Source organism: Prinia subflava, chromosome 3, assembly GCF_021018805.1.
Source record: "Prinia subflava isolate CZ2003 ecotype Zambia chromosome 3, Cam_Psub_1.2, whole genome shotgun sequence".
NCBI classification, from domain to species: Eukaryota; Metazoa; Chordata; class Aves; order Passeriformes; family Cisticolidae; genus Prinia; species Prinia subflava.
Window position 1 is genome coordinate 84008865 of NC_086249.1, and position 17403 is coordinate 84026267.

Sequence of the window (17403 nt, forward strand, 5' to 3'; positions counted from 1 at the left end):
GTGCAACCAAAGAGACAAACTTGAAGCACAAATAGTTCTGCATTCACTATCACAAAGCTTACAGACAGCTAAATCTACATACCAATCTTATGTAAGGTGAACCTACACAGGGTTACCAGTGAAGCATTTGAGGATCTGGGGAACATAGGATGTGATGGATGACAGACCTTCTGCCTCCCCTTCTCTGATACCAGTCAGCCACTAAAATAGCAAAATTATTATGCCAAAGTTGGAGCAATTTTTGCTTTATTTATGTTTTACTTCATTTTTTACAGGTATCGATTGCCACAGTGTGAACTGGAGTTATAGGCCAGCATGGAGAGGACAAAATACATTCACACAGTACCTGGTATAATCACCTCCGTTTTATACTTTATGGAAAGTAAAAGTCTGACATAAAAATTAATGGTTTTATTTGGCTTTGAAGCAGAATTATCATTGCTCTCCACAGGATTTTCTCTGCTTTGCCTAATCTTCTCTTGCACTACAATAATAAGAGCTGCCTCAGTTCAATACCCGAGTTGTCTCATTCCTCTAAAAGGTCGGCATGATATTGGACTACTGTACCTCCTGAGGTCCTTCTAGCCAGACCTTTTAACTCTGTGAATTCAATCTTGATGTCAGCAAGGGGAAGGAGCAACCAACATCGCCAGACAGAAGAGGATCTCTCAATTCTGAGTCATACCCATGAGTCCATGTTCATATAGAGCCACATGGTAGGTTTGGGCTGCAGTGATGAGCTACAGCTACAGAGCCTCAAACTTCCCCAGTGATAGCCTGTGCCACATGTTCTCATTTGCTCAAACAAGGCATCTGACAGGTAGCTGGTACATAAACCTGGTAACTCAGGGAGAAGCCAGAGAGAATGCCACACTAGAGGTGCCTAAGTTAGAAAAAAAAAGAAGAGATAAGGACTAATCCAGAAGCATCGATAGAACTATATACATTTTGACTTTGTATCTGTCCTTTTCTGCTCAACTTGCATAATTCTACATATGTGAGCCACAGCATTTTTAAGCAGAGGCTTGAAAGAAAAAGAAGTCTAATGTTTACCCTGTACAGGAACTGAGAAGCCAGTGAAGTTCAGACAACCATTATTAAAAGGTATGATAGCTGGTACCCTCCTATAGGATATCCTTTTAGTAGACTAAGAAACAAAGCAGCAGTTCAAATTTTACACAGATACTTACAGCTTTAAGATCATTTGAAGGCATATTTTCTATACTGTCAATGAGTAAATGTGGAAGTCTGGAAAAAACTCTCATTTTGTCTCAGCAGTAGTCATAATTCCTAAAATCTGGAGTACTGACCCTAATTTAAGGATTTAGTGCTACAGCTATCATGTTTGTCTTTTGAACCTAAATGTAATCAAAATCCTAAAAATTGCATGGTGTGAGAAATTACCTCCTCTAAACATCTCATTCTCCAGTAAAATGTGCTGCTTCAAGGTCACTGCATTGTAGTAGAGACTCATCAGAAAGAAACATCATAAGAAAGCAGTATGTGGTTCCAGGCTGATTGAATTCTGTCTTGAACCTTTGTATATGCTTAAAACCCTCACCTTGACTATTCACATTTCCACCTCCATTACTGGATGCAATTCACACAGAAATGCAAGCTAAATTAGTCATTCTCTTAGATTTATTGACTATTCTTGAAACCTTCACTTCCTCTGCTATAAGAGCCTATTACTGTAAAGGCTGCAATTAACAATAATCAAGAAGAATCAGATTTTCTATACATGATGCCATATAAGGTTTCTACTAATTTCTATCACATCTATAGAGTTTGTTCACTGTCAATTTGAAGTGCAGCAGGTTTTAACAGCTAAAAACCCTTGCAGACTGAGTTAAGATACCTCAGTGCACTGAGAAGAAACAGTCCTCCAACTCATGTCTCAGAGAAGAGAAAGATGATTGAAACAATAAGCAGTAGAAGTACTTTGTGTTTTGAATTTGTACTGAGGAAGAAAAAACACTAGATACTACATAAATAAATCTATTTTGTTCTCAGATATATTTATGGTTTTCCTGAGAAAACAGAATGAAGGAATTATAGAACATGCTGAGTTGGAAAGGACCCATAAGGATCACTGAGTCCAACTCCTAGACCTGCACAGGACACCCCAAGAGTTACACCATGTACCTGAGAACATTGATCAAATGCTTAAAATCTGACAGGCTGGTGTTGTGACCAGTGTGCCCTGGGGAGCCTTTTCCAGTGCCCAGCCATCCTCTAGGTGAAAAATCTTTTCCTGATATCCAAGTTAAACCCCCCTTAATACAACTTCAGGCCAGTTCCTGAGGTCCTGTCACTGATCACCACAGAGAGGAGATCAGTGCCTGCCCCTCAGCTTCCTCTCACATGGCAGCTGTAACTGCAGTGAGGTCTCCCCTCAGCCTCCTCCAGGCTAAACAGACCAAGTGCCCTCAGCTGCTCCTCACACAGCTTCCCCTCAAGGCCCTTCACCATCTCATGGCCCTTCTTTGGATACTCTCCAAGAGTTCAATATCTTTCTTTTATTGTGGCACCCAAATCTGCCCCCAGCACTCCAGCAGAGGCCATCCCAGCTCAGAGCAGAGGGGACAATCCCCTCCCTTGCCTGGCTGGCCATGCTGTCCCTGATGCCCCCAGGACAGGGTTTTCCCTCCTGGCTGCAGGGCACTGCTGGCTCACGTCCAACTTGCCATTGACCTCTCCCTTTCCATGGCCCTGCTTTGCAGCTTCTCGTTCCCCAGTCTACACTCACAACTAAGGTTGCCCAATCACTGGTACACAATTTGGCACATGTTCTTATTTAAAAAGAGCAGAATAACAAAAAAGCCCTAAAGAGATAGGATTTAGCAGCTAAAAAATTATTTACTGCATTTAATGGCTCTGATTATATTGGTTTAGTTATGCCTTCAATGGTTCTAGAGTAAGATACTTCATTTAGTTATCCCACTCCACAAAACCTCCAAACTCCACTTTTTAGAAATTTTGAAGGAATGTTCTTCTGAAACTGGCAACAAATTTGATAGTCATAAAAGAAAGTCTGCATACTGCAAGGTATCAGAATAAAGTCTTTTCCCAGTCTTATGTTTAAGTATTCAATTTTATTTTATTTTATGCTCCAGTGCAGCAACTTGAGTATGCCCTGGTCGAAAAATGTTTCTAAAGTTGAATTAAAGAATTGAAACCATTTTTAAAGACTTAATTGAGTTCATTTTTGTAAATAACTGTATTATTGCTATAAAGGTTTGCCCGTAAAAAAGAAAAAAAAAAAGAAAAGGTTTTTCTCTACAGATTTTGGCAGTTCCCCATCCTCATTGCTATTACAGTGTAATTTGTGATTGAAATGTAAACATTTTAAACTAAGTGGTATTGAAAGACAGATACAGAAAAGTTTCTCCTTTGTACTGAAAGAGTGTTGGAAATCAATATGAAGCACAATAATTACATTGGAGATGAAATCAAAAGCAAATTGCATAAAAATGTTCTATTTTTTTTCTCTTTTTCTTTCATAATAATAGACTAGGATCGTCTGCCATTACAGCAATATATATTTTTTTTAATAGGTGACTTATAACAATAACCAGAGAATGTCAGCAGTACCTGTTACTTGGTGGATACCATCTTTCACAGAGAGAATAGGCTTCTGATTGCTGCCAATTTAGAGACTCACTTCCCACTGTGGATCCCCTTTCAAATGAATAGGAAGAATGCCAGGTGCCAATCTGTAGGTTGCTAACGGCTTAAGGAACCTTTACTGGCATGACAATGAATTTGTGAATGATTAGTCCTTGTGTTTCATACTTCATACTTGAACGACGGAGCATGCTGTGCTGGTTTCAGCTGGGGTAGAGATAATTTTCTTCACAGTGGCTGGTAGGGGGCCATGTTTTGGATTTGTGCTTAACACAGGGACAATAATAGAAAGAAGTTTTTGTTATTGCTGAGCAGGGCTTGCACAGGGCCAAGGCCTTTTCTGCTTTTGGTACAACCTCAGGAGGAAGAAGGAAGGAGGGAGTTGTTGGTGCATGGGAGGTTGGGAGGGACATAGCCAGGACAGGTGATCCCAATTGACCAAAGGGATATTCCAGACCATAGGACATCATGCTCAGTATACAAAAAGGTGGGAAGAAGGAGGAAGGGTGTGTATTTAGACTATTGGAATTTATCTTCACAAGTCACCATTTAGTGTGATGGGGTCCTGCTCTCCTGGAGGTGGCTGAACACCTGCCCAACCATGAGAAGCAGTGAATTCATTCCTTGTTTTTCACTGCCTGTGTGTGTGGCATTTGCTTTCCCTGTTAAACTGTCTTTATCTCAGCCACAAGTTCTCTTCTACTCTTCCCATTCTATCCCCAATCCTGCTGCATGGAGCTTGGCTGCTGGCCACGTGTTGGGTTAAACCACAACACATGCTCAAGTGAGAAACTTCATATTAGTAAGTGTAAAGGAAGGTCTACTGAGAAAAAGAACCATGAGCATGGACTTATAAATAAGCCTAATAGGTTTTAAAATTAAATTAAAAAAGGAAAATATGTGAGTCTATCTGTTCAGACCAGATAACATGCTTAAAAACCTGGATTCTTGTTTAGGGATAATGGTCTTCTAAATCATTTTTCTTGACATTTGAGTTTGCAAAAGCCTTTTGAATAAGTCTGATTAGAAGTCATGAATAACATAAATACTGACTTTTCCAACTGCAGGAAAACTTCATATCATAGTCCACCAAAATAAATATTTGATAATTTTGAAAATGTATTCAGAAGTAAATTTTTAAAAAATAGGAATACGTGTCTTTTTTCAAAGATTCTCCCATAAATATTATGTTTTACACTTGCAATTGAAGCAACATTTATGATTTCTAGTTAATCAAATGTGGCTTTGTTTGGATATGTACGGTTAAAGTTCAAGAGTGGACTTACCTGCATAGAGAACACAAAACTGGGTGCCTACATTTTAGAAATCTGTGATTCAAAGAAAAATCCAAAAGCTGAGTTTCTAGAAACTCTCTATATTAGTCAGAAAAAGGCATGCTTTTCAACAAATCCTTCAGGATGAACTTACAGACACCCAAAACCACCAAATGGGAATCATGAAGTTCAAACACACATCTCAGTTTTTATTATTCAGAGCTTAAGCATGTGAAGCAGGACTGCAAATAGGCCAGAACATATTCCTGTTTTCAAAACCCAGTTAGTAGAAGACACAGTGATAGCACTGAGATGTTTGTACAACAGTTTACTATTCATTCAACTTTCTACAGTTTACTGTAATGTAAGCAGGACCAGCTAGATCCAATTTGCTTCTCAGGTCCTTCCCCAAGAAAAAGCCAATCTGGACAGTGCTTGAGATACTTGAGGTGTGTGGACAGAAGGGGACAGAAGAGTCAGTGGGACAGAGAAATGCACAGGCAAAAAATGGGTCTCAAGGCAACTCACAGGCAAAACCTGTGGGCTAGCAAAAATGGGTGGCTCACAGCTCCAAGCTCATTTTTTGTGGAGAGGAGGACATCGTAACTCCATTTGATCAAAAAACAGATAAACTACACTTGGTGTGAATCTCCCTACACAGAGGGATCCAAAATAGAGGGATGCTTTTTCTTTATTTCCCCACTTGGTACAGGCAGAGGATAGCTGTTCAAACAAAGGTAGTTCTGGGCATGTGCAGAGACAAAACCTGCAGCTGAAACAAACCAGGAGAATTTCATGTCTAAGAGAAAAGTAGTCATGGAGCAGAAGCACTCCTATGGTTAGACAGTCCACATGGAGAACAAAACCACAGATTAAATCTACACCCTCAAGTCTATTCTTCACTTTTTGACATGTCTTACCTTCTTCTGTGGGTTTTACTTTTTCCAATTAAATAAGTGTTGTATATAAGCAATCATACATATTTTTATCAACAACAAATAATTTAATATTCAGCTCTCAGCTTCACTGAATTACTAAAAATGTAAACACATGGACAAAATGCACATATGGGATCCTGTAGGATTCAGATGTATTCAAATTTCTTCTCCCTGTGATTTTATGATTGCTTTTGAAATGGGCTGCTTTCATTACTAAACATCTGTTGCCCAATAACTAAAGGCATTATGTTTCCCTGCATCATAACAAGAAGATGCCCTGTGTTGCTGAATTCAGCACACATGCAGCCAAAGTTAACAACCATGCTCAATCTATAGGATTGAAGCCTTGCCCTGGTTTGAAATGTCTCTGCCTTCTGGGCCTTTGGAAAAGCTTCTTCATCAGTGGGTGGATTGAGACAGTTGATTGATGCTTCATTTTGCTATACACAGGACTGATGAAATCACCATCAGCATGTTGGACAGCATGTGTTAGTGCCATCCAAAGTTACAGACATGATTCCCAGTCCAGAATGCATGAATATGTCTTGTGAAGCCACTGATTTACAGTACATACTTTTCCTTCCTTCTAAAAGCCTCAGTTTGCAAAATTTTTGTGTACTTCATTAATTTAATATGCTCTGATTAGGCTCTTGCTTCACTACTCAGTGTCTAGAGCTCATGTCTCCTAAGGATGAGACAATAAATATTAAATTGGATAAATTATCATACATGTGTGTTATGACCTCCTCTACAACAGTTCCCAGTAAATCAACATTTGTAAATAGTCCCTTTTAGATTACTGTCTAATGTACATTTTTCTCCTCTGTTTCAAGGGAAACACTATAAAATCCAAAACAGCTCTATGTGGGGAAGTCTCCCTATTATTACATGCATAATGAATTCCATTTGCTTTCCAAGAAAGATAAAAAATAGGTTTTAATGAAGTTTAGAATGAGAGTAAACAGTAATCTGAAATTAAAATATATTAAATAATGCTAGAACAATCGTGAAACAAAGCACTATAAATCTGAGAAACCTTTGATTTAAATTTTAAAAATGACTGAGTATGCTAAAATAAGGTAATACATAGTATGCAATACCTTTTATACTCTTCTGAATGTTCTTGACCATTCCGAGTTTTAAATTCTTCAAACCAAAATTAGATTAAATTGATTTTTTGAGGGGGTTCCCTCTTCATGACATCACTATGTAGGACCTTACTAACTGCTGTTATTTGTCTCACTTACTATTAATTCAGGTTTTGACCCAAGGTTTAATTTTTTTTTTAATCTGGGGGCTTTCTTTTGTCATGAAGGTTTCCTGTGCATGCTAAACCCACTACAACTGTTTTTCATTTTGTCCTTATCAGAGTTGGAATGACTGGTAAAAGTGAAGTTTCCTGGAAGAGAGTATAAAATCAAGAATGCAACTGTGTCTACATTTCTGGCCTTTATGCTTTTGGTATAATACATCTATAAAAAGTGTGTATATATATATATATATATATATATTTATATATATATATTTATATATGTGTACATATACACATTTATAGAAAATATAAATATCCCATGCATTTAATTTTTCTCATTTGTTATTATTTATTATCATTCATTATTATTTTAGCCCTGTCTCTTCAGAAGGCTGTAGCTGCAACATACAGTATACAAAAGAAATGCTAATTAAAGTACCTTCGGGAGGAGAATGAAATGAAAGAAGTTGATATTAAATATTAATCATAAGAAACAAGGCAGGAAAATTTTTAAAGGTGGAAACAAACAAGAGTGGATTATGGTAATCTGTGATGGCACAGAAGACTAATCTGCACTTTCACACAGAGATCCTTCTCTTTTCCAGTCACCCTTTTTTAAAACTCAAGATGGGAGTTATTTTTGCCTAATTTAAGGAAACTCTGCCTTAATGATAAGGACCTAACTTGAGAGATTTAATGTTATACCTGCTTTTCACCTCTTTTCTAAACATTAAGCATAATAATGTGTTTTATTACTTTGTGTTTCTGTAAAACTCTTCTATTACTAAAATTCTCTGTCTTTAGTAAACATATTATTTTATCTTTCAGTCTCTTCCAGTAGCAAAAATGCCTCTGAACTTCTGGCACACAAAAATGCAATCCTCATCCAAGGGTTTGATGAATTTTAAAAACCAGGCATTGCCATGCTCGGAGTCTGCCTTCTCACAATTCATCCCAGAATATGAAAAAATCAGAAAAGCTCCCTGCAATCAGTTTGAGGAGTTATCATCAAACATCTAAAAAGGTAGTCTGAAAGTCAAAATCCCAATAGCACACAGGCTACCTGAATATGTTCCCATTCTTAATGATAGAGGTGTTTGCCAAGAAGAGTCTGTGTTACACCCTGTTGCCTCACAACAGGTTTCACATAATGGAGCCTTGCACTCACCAACCTGTCACTACTGCCCACATCCTGCTTCTTCCTTCCAGCTCTTCAGAAAGACTGCTGCCAATGTTAAAACTGATTGCTGAGGATCAGTAAGTTTGCCCTGAGATGTTTGCCAGACACAGTCAGTGCAATCCACTGTTCTACAGAACATATTGTACATAACCAGCCAAGCTGTTTCTACTGGAAAAAGGACAGTAAAGCATAACCAAGCCTCATGTAATAAGATGCAAAAATAAGCAGTTAGTAGATTTGAAAACAGTGCAAGGAAATAATAATAATTTAAAAAACTGGTTTATTTCAGCTCAGTTTCAGCCTCAGTTTTCTGCTTCAGATTATTTCTATCTTTTTCCATGAATAGGAATGATTATTAAACACCTCTGACACATTCTCCTAACAAAAGCTAATGGCCAACTTCCATCAAAAGCTAATGGTCATCTGCCACCTTAAATTAAAGATACATTCTTCTGAATAGATTTTGTTTTCTCTCCCCTGAGACCTCTTTATAGCCCAAAGTTGTTCAAATGTAAATTACAGTTCAGCACCAGCCCCACCTGTACCCTCTTTTATGCTCACTTACACACCCTTTGAATTAATATAGCTGAAATTTATCATAACACTGTACATTATACAGTGCTCATGAAAATAATTTATGATACTAAATCCTTCCATAATATTAATTATTCCAACCCTTTCAAATATCATGATCCTACCAATCTCACTATAATATTACATCTTTCAAACAGCTAGGTATACTGGCATCACAGGAGGGGAGGTGAGACAGGATTTCTGTTTTCTTTCATGTACTATGAAACTGCTCGGCAGTCAATCAACTGGGGCTAGGACCCAGTCCCGGGAGACCTGCCCTGGCAGTGAACACTGCAGGAAAAGCAGGATATTGGTATCATCTTCTTTTGAAATCACCTTTTTCTGACATACCCTGGTGCGAGAAGGGATAGTAAGGCTGTCTCCAGCCACCATATCCCAGCATTCTGTCTCTAAAGGCAAAGTCACACCGGCAACTCTGCAGGGTCAGGAAGAAGCTCTGAGGAGGGCTGACTAAAGCAGGGAGTCACTACAAAAGGACAAAGAATCATTACTAGAGACTCAGCATTATGCTAACATTCACCCTGGTACTACTGCTATTTAGAATCACAATGCTGTCACAGAATCAGCATATTGCTCATCAGAAGGATGAAATGCACTTTAAATAGGTTTAGGGAATCTGCATTTCCCTTTTGTAATGGTGATTTTCACAGAAAATCTTTTGTCTCCAGACTGAATTAGATGGTTCTCTGCACTTTGTACCGTGACCCACCACCACCTGCCAGCCCCGAAGACTTCATGGTACACATCATGACTGCATTACAACTTGGAGGTTTTACAACAAAAGACACTACATGCAAAGATTTTCTGACAACCCTACATCTTGAGTAATTCTGCAGGATGACTGAGAAAAGGTGAGGTACAGAATATACCAAAACATGACAGAGACTAATGCCAGTCCTTTAGTTCCCCCCATGTTAGATTTCAGGTACAGGACTGTCACATTCGCTTTTAGCTACTGTTTTCATTGTAGCACACTTATCTATCAGCTCATGTTCCAAAAATCACATCTTTCAAAGCAGCCACTGTTTCTCACTGCTGTCAGTGCCAATAACTGCACCCTTGCCTCAGGAAGGATGCAAACCCCTTATTCTCAAGAGGCCCAAATACTAAGGATCCATTTGACTACCTTGTATTTGAAGCAGAAACTCAGACTGAGACTCGCTCAGTTCATTTCCTGACTGCTCGGTTCATTTCCTAATTGCTTGTAGATGATGTGCAGGCTCAGCAAATACTGATGTATGACTTTTGTGAGTGTCAGAAAAGATCTGAGTCTGCATGGTAATGCCACGTGTAGGTGCAAGCATTCCTAGTTCGCAGGGGGAAGGAAAGGGATGCAGGAGCCTGCTTGGCTGCATCTCCTATTTTGCAGTACATTTATATGACTGATGTCAGCAAGACAAACTTCCTGCTGTCCATTTTTATTAGGGATTTAATATCTCACAGAAGAAAAATATGTAGTATTTAAAGGAAAATTAACTAGAGGTATTCCCTTGCCAGCAGTAAAGATGTACAATATCAGTGTCAAAAACCAGTGCACTCACTTATTCATCAGCTTCTGCTTCCATACATGTCAGCACTGAGAATAATAGTTGCAGAACCTCACAAAATGCTCACTGCTAGTAGTAGGGGTGAATGTAGCCTATCAACAGCAGTAAAAAGATATTGTTTTAAAACAAAGAAACTACAGGATGCTGCAAACAGAGAAAGAGGATTCCCCTTCAATCTCCCTGGGTCAGATAAAATACTAAAAACCAGTTATGAATAATAATAAAAAACTATAGCTAATAAAAAAGAGCAAAGATACATCATTTCACTTATTTTAACTTATTGAGAAATCAAATGAGCATATATCTCATTTATAAATTTGAGACAAAGCAGGTCACTAGTAAAAATTTCTCAAAGCCCATTCTAAAATTAATTTTAGAGCAAATGAATGGTCCCTCCTGTTAGCATGCAGTAACAGCAATGCATTTTGTGCCCAGTAGCAGCTGCTATAGTAATTTTGGAGAAGGCATATTACATTTTCCATGAATAACAAATACAGTGAATTTGTAAGAGCGAAATTCTGACCAGTCAATTGTGAAATGTCTGCACCAGCCACATTATAAATTCATATTTCTATATATATTAATGGTATCCAATTTATCTCATGTACCAAACCAGAACTACAACTCACCACTTCAAAATGTGCTGTCCAGTCTATATAGTTTATGGTACTTCAGAAAAACAACCCCCTGGACTTCAGTTGGATGACTACTTCTAGTCCATTGTTGTGCCCTCTTTCTACTTTCTGTACTACATTTTTTTTTGCATTTCATTCATAGAACTGCAAAACACCTTTCTTAGCTTTTACACCTATCCAATGCTGTAGATTACTGAGCACATTGTAAAATATGATTAAATAGAAAAGAGAAACCAGCTGTAGCAAAAGCCTAACATCTCCAGCTTACCCCACTAATTCTGTGGAATTACTTCAGGCTCTGCCTAGCTGAGCCTTACAGACTGAAAGCTCATTACAGTTTTGGGGCACTAGCTGTACTTCCAGACCACATCTTCTAGTACAGTTTTGCCTGAAAGGAATCTACTTTACATGCTCCATAAAACATAACCAAACACAGTAAATGGATATTTATTACAAAGAATATGTCTAATTTGAACAGAGATTCTAATATAGTTATATTCACTGAGGAGTCATGGTTGGATGTTCCACTCAGCATCAATAGTAGTAAAGCAGCTTTCAAGTCTGTGAGTTAACTTTGTTGTTGTTGTTGTTGGTTTGGTCTGTGTTTTTTTTCTTATGACAACAATTCTTAATATAGAATTTTTCACTCCAAAGCAAACAGGCTCTGAGAATATTTGGCTAAAAACACAACAGACAGGTACTTGCAGGTCCCCAAGCTGCCTAAAGACAACAATCACACATTTTCATAGTCCTGGGAAAGAACCACAGGCAACAAATTCAGAACTGTGTTATCTGTGGGCTACTTGAGCTCCTTGGTTCTGGGGACCTGTTTTATCTGTTTCAGGTGCAGGACGACATTCCCGGTTTTCCTCCATTTTACTTTCCTCTGCCTGAGGTGTATTCCCTTTCTGCTTACCTTATTCAGTCTCAGCACTTCCTGAACTTTATATTCTGATTCAGGTGCAGCTCAAGGCCAAGTATAAGCAACACAAAACACTGCTGATGCCCTACCACCAATGCAATAAGTAATCTGCATTTCTTCAGTGTGAATGTCAAAAATAGCCTCAAGTATCTGACTTTTACAGAATGTTAAAAGTCATACCTAGTATTCTGCTTGGTTTTTATAGAAAGTTGGAGCTATGGGAACATGGAGGAAGATCTTTGTTTATAATTCCTGCACACACTAGGAGAGTGGAATGAATTTTTGTTTATAATTTAGTTATAAATGATGCCATGTGCACTCACTTGAAAAGAGGAGCTTTTTGATTCATGTCTTCTAAAGATCTAAGTGTGTGGGGCTATACCTGACTCATAAGCAATGATACGGCAAATGCACAATAAAATGAAGATTCAGGAGGGAGTAAAAAAGGCATACCTAATAAAACTGATAAAAATTAGGAGAAACTCGTCAAGCTCTTTGCATGACGTGTGTCTGTCTCAGTCTCCCCTTTTCACGGTAATGTGGTTACAAAGAACTGCCATAACTCTGTTTGCAAAGGAGTTGCCCACAACATTGCATCATATATCTTTTCTTATATCACTCCCTACCACACAACAGTATGGGGATTTCTAGGGACTTCTAAAAGTTGGGAGATTCTTACTGCATGGTTTAGTTCACTTCTGAGGAGTAAATTACAAATTCCTCAGGTGACTGTCAGCTGCACCTGGGATTCACACAATACCAGGAAACTAAAAACAGAACCCTAAAGTGTGGTTACGTATTTCAAAAGGACATAAACATAATTTCACAAGCATAAAGATGACCTTCTATTTAATGTGACTATGGGTCAACACCATCTCCTTGCTCTAGACACACCAATGTCACTAACAGCAGAATCCCTTACTCCAAATTTTGGCTAAAAATGAGAACCTAATTTTCAAAGTAACTTGTGTTAAATTCTATGGCTTATGTAGGTATGTAAGAGGCCAGGCTTAATCACAGAATCATAGTTCTTGTTTTGAAATATATTGGTTTATATTAATCTAAAAATAAATTCATTAGGTTTCTGAAGGTTTACCCTCCACACCTTATTCATTTCAGGAAGTTGTAACGTGTTATATGCAATACATGCCTGTATATTTAATTGAGACAATCACTTTATGATTAACATTTTGTATTGTACTTAAAGCTAGATGAGCATGACAAGACAGCTTTTCCTCTGAAACTTTTACTGTACAAAGGCACACTAATACGTACCTTCCTTATCATCATGACGTATGACTGCATCCTGTACCATATCAGCGAGATTGAAGCGAACTCGTTGGCTCTTCCCATGTCTGAGCTTCCTCCCGAAGCCCTCCCGCTTCTGGAAAGCTTTTTCCCGCTCGTAGTACGCCTTGATTTGGTCACAGCGCATCCGCTTGACCAGCCGCTGCCGCTGGCCCAGGGGGAGGGACTCCAGCAAGCACTGCTCAATTTCCATCTCATGGGTCCGAAAAACATTACATAGCTGGAAACAGCCTGCAAGAAATCAAACACAAGCAGATTCAGATCTTGCTTCCAAATGTGCCATGAAACCTCCACCAATCATTCTGTTGTTCTAACCTAGTCCATCATGTAAACTCCTCCAACTCAACCTAGGCTAACTACAGCGAGTCCTTGTCATTATCATTTACTTTTTGAAAATAACACATAATTCATTCCATTAAATCACTGATGTATTTTTTTAAAAGCTGGCTCAGTTCATGTGAACAAATATGAATAGAAAGAAGTCTGAAAGTTCAAATGTGAGATGGGCAAAATACCTAAGTATTTCAATATAATTCAGCTGGCTAGCATTTACTTCCAAACAAGAAACTACTATGAAGACTAATGTTAATTTGATGCCCGTGCCTCTTTTTTATTCGTTTCCATCCTGCTTTAGGTTGGCAAATTCCTGTATTCAGTGAGAAGAAAAATCATATCATAACTTTAGTGAGTTCATTAGCATGCAATGGACACTCAGGTAACTACCTCTTAAAACCATCAGTCATTTCAGGCTCCTAACCATGTGTATAACTTTTTTCTGATTTTTAAAATTTTTTGATTGTACAGAGACATCAAAATTGATCCTTCTAACGAAACCATCAGACACTATAATCTTCATGCAGAAACAATCGCAAATGTATCTTCAAATCAGTTATTCTTAACATTCACAGCACTTCCTTTAAGTTAGATTCCTATTTTGGTTTTATCATGAAATATGGTATTTTTGCTGACATTGCAATAATAATGTTCTTTTCAAGTAAGTTCTCTTTTCCACAAAGAGTGAAACCCACAGCAGACTTGATTGCTGCTACTTACTTTTCAAAGGACTGTTCTCTTACAAAAGAAGGCTAATGGATTGTCAGATAATATTACTGCCCAAGTCCTTGAATGTGTATCTACATCCATCCACAATGTGCCCACTATCCCACACCAAGGCCTTTTGATGTGGTGGCTATAGACCACTCCATCACTTCTGATTCTCATGTTCTACTTTTTGTGTATGAATTTCTTTCATATGGGGGCTAGGTCCTCAAATTTGTAATTTCTAAGGATTGACAGCAGCCCAGATGAGGGAGGTTTTCTCTCCATAGTTTTAAGTAAGACCTCTTAAAGGAAATGCAGACTCAATTCACTTTGGGTAATTAAGAAATACCAAAACTAGCATTACTCGGCAACTTAATAAACTGTTTTTGTCTACCTGTTTTGTGTAGTTACATCATCAAAGGATCCCTATCTCACTGCAGGCACACCTGACTAGTGCTGACTAAATGACCACTTTGTTTTCTCCTTGTGGTTTGACCCCTGTTTAATCTATTGAATGCCATTCAAACCCTGCTCTGAAGGCATAATTAACAGTCTCCTGACAGGACTTTGTAAAGCTCATGTCATCACAGCACATAAAAGCATCACAGATATCTATTTATTTTCATTTAAAAAGGACAACAGAGTATTCTTTATTCTTATCTACATTCTCTATAAAGGAAATGAAAAACAATGATTTTCTTTTTAAATCATTCACTGATTTTGGGTGTCCCATTCAAGAATTTTATGTTCTTTTTTTTTTAACATGTTTTGGTTTGCTTTAAAGGCATAATATTCTATAAACTACCATGTAGCACAATTCCATAATAAAATATAAAATTATAGTCTTAGGTCTGCATGCCAATCACTTGATAAATTCTATGCATTTATTTGCTAAATTATTTGTTATATTATTTAATACACTACAGATAATACAAATACTATATTATATATTGAATAATACATGTATTCACTATAAATTACAACCCATGGTCTCAAACCAGACTTCCCAAAACTGAGGAGCACACATTTATCCAAAAAGTGCCCAGAGTGTCTCTATGACAGAAGCAGACACAGAATACAATTCTACAGGTCAAGTTCAGTCAATTACTTTCTAACACAGGCTACTCTCTCCCTATAATTTCTGTTCCTTTCTTAGCATGCCCTTCTAGTTAGAAGAAAAGGAGTTGTCAAACTAAAAACTGGAAACAAGTATTGGCTTGCATTAAGGCAAAACACAAACCCTTTCTTCTTGCATGTCAAAGCCAACAACTCCTGCTGTATAAAACAAAATTTTCCACTTGACCCTAAATTATATGTTTCATTTCATAGCAAAAATTATACATTTCATTTCTTCTATTTCCTTGTTGTAAGACACAAGGAAATGAAAGGGTAGCTCTGTAACACTGCAGAAGATGTAACTTTATTCCTGGCTTCAATCTCAGTGTTCAGAGGATTCTATCCCATAGAAGGGCTACGCTCCTCCTCAGCCTGAGGTAGTTTGCAACTGCATCTTCTTTTTCCCATGTAGGACTGCGGAATAAGCAAACTTCAAATCTTCTCTATTAGAATTGTTCTGCTGTGTATAAAATATTTCAGCAGCCAAGCCTTTAGCCTACACAGGCCTTTTGGCTTGTAACACCCTAAACTTATACCCTAACACTTCTAAATGTGGCTATAATGCCTGCCAGCGAGGCTCACGGCCACAGAGGGAAAACCAGCTCGCTGTGTAAAACCATGTTTGCCTGCAGCTGAGAGCCCACCACCCCTGCTCTGCCCATTCCTTCTGTTTTATGAAGGGAAGAAGGAGCAGCATGAACTTGAGCTCCAACAGGCTGCAACTGAACTTGGGGTTTATATTTTGAAAATTCATCTGAGGCTGAGAATTGTGGTTGTTGTCCTAGTCACAGCTGTAAATCTGCATTGTTTGCTAACCAATGACTTTAAGGGTATCTTTGCTTTTCCTTAGCTTAACTCATGGGCAGTCTCTGTTCTTAGCAGGAACTGGTAGTGTTTGCTACTGTAACACAAATGAGACTGATGCAAGCTGCAGAACATCTTTGCCATCACACTGCCCTCCTCATCCAAGGCAAGAAATCAAAACAAATCAGCTCAGTGTCTTGGTCAAACACAGCACAGCAAAGATGCTCTCACAGGCAGATTCCAGTTCCAGGAAGGATGTTCCTGGCTCAGTGTCCTCTGCCTCTCCACTGGGCTGACTTTCAGCTCATATGAGTGTCTGTCTATTTGCTCTAGGAAGAACAGTGCTTGACTGCCACAACTGGCCTCACACAGCAGCTCCCAGCATGTGGCCAGAGTCAAAGCAATTCAGGCCAACTGAGAAAAGGACTTCTGATCCATTTGGGCACTGGTCTCAGCTGAGAATTAATGAAGATGGAACTTCTTTTCTCAGCACATCTGGAACCTGATACATCCCAGATAAGACCAGTGTCCGACTGTGGGTGTAACAGCTGCAGGTCAGCAACCTCATTAGATTAAGCCTGGATTAATTAAGAAACGTACTATAAATGCAGACAAGGCAAACTCCCTGAATCAATCTTTCAGGTGCTCATCTCTAAGGAATGCACCATGGAGTCCCACTTTTAGAACCCACCCATGGAGTCCCACTTTTAGGCAGAACTCTGCTCTGTGGTCCTACCGAGCAGGGGAACTGATGATGGCACAGGAGGCAGAGCTTCTTTCACAACTCAAGAGACCTCAACTCAAACACAGGGTGTTTACAGACATGCTTCTGGAGGAAATTCTGTGGATGGCTTAGTACCACATGAAAGATAAGATAATTCACTAACACTGGATCAGATGTTTTTTAACTTTGTCTTGTCTCCCAGTCTTGAAAACCTCCGTTAATGGATTCTATAAGTTGTCTGGGTGAACTTTTTAAGTTCACTGCTGCACTGACTTCTATCAAAAATGCCTTGAGTTCCTTTGGTGGCCATTACCCCTTGTTACTACTGTCACTATTTAGAAGACTTCAGCTTTGTCATTTCTCTTAGTTATCCTGGTAGCCTTCCATTGCTCTCATTCTATTGCCTCAGTGACCATCCCAGACTGGTGGGACCAAGAACAC

At 38.5% G+C, this 17403-nt stretch overlaps 1 protein-coding gene across 1 annotated transcript in view; it reads right to left on the reverse strand.

Annotated features, from left to right (window-relative positions):
- Positions 1-17403, reverse strand: part of MYO16 (myosin XVI) — a 359373-nt gene that overhangs the window by 247102 nt on the left and 94868 nt on the right. The window contains exon 2 of the mRNA XM_063392794.1: positions 13245-13508. Within this exon, the coding sequence (XP_063248864.1) occupies positions 13245-13470 (226 nt within the window). The 5' untranslated portion in view covers positions 13471-13508. The remainder of the gene's footprint in view (positions 1-13244; positions 13509-17403) is intronic.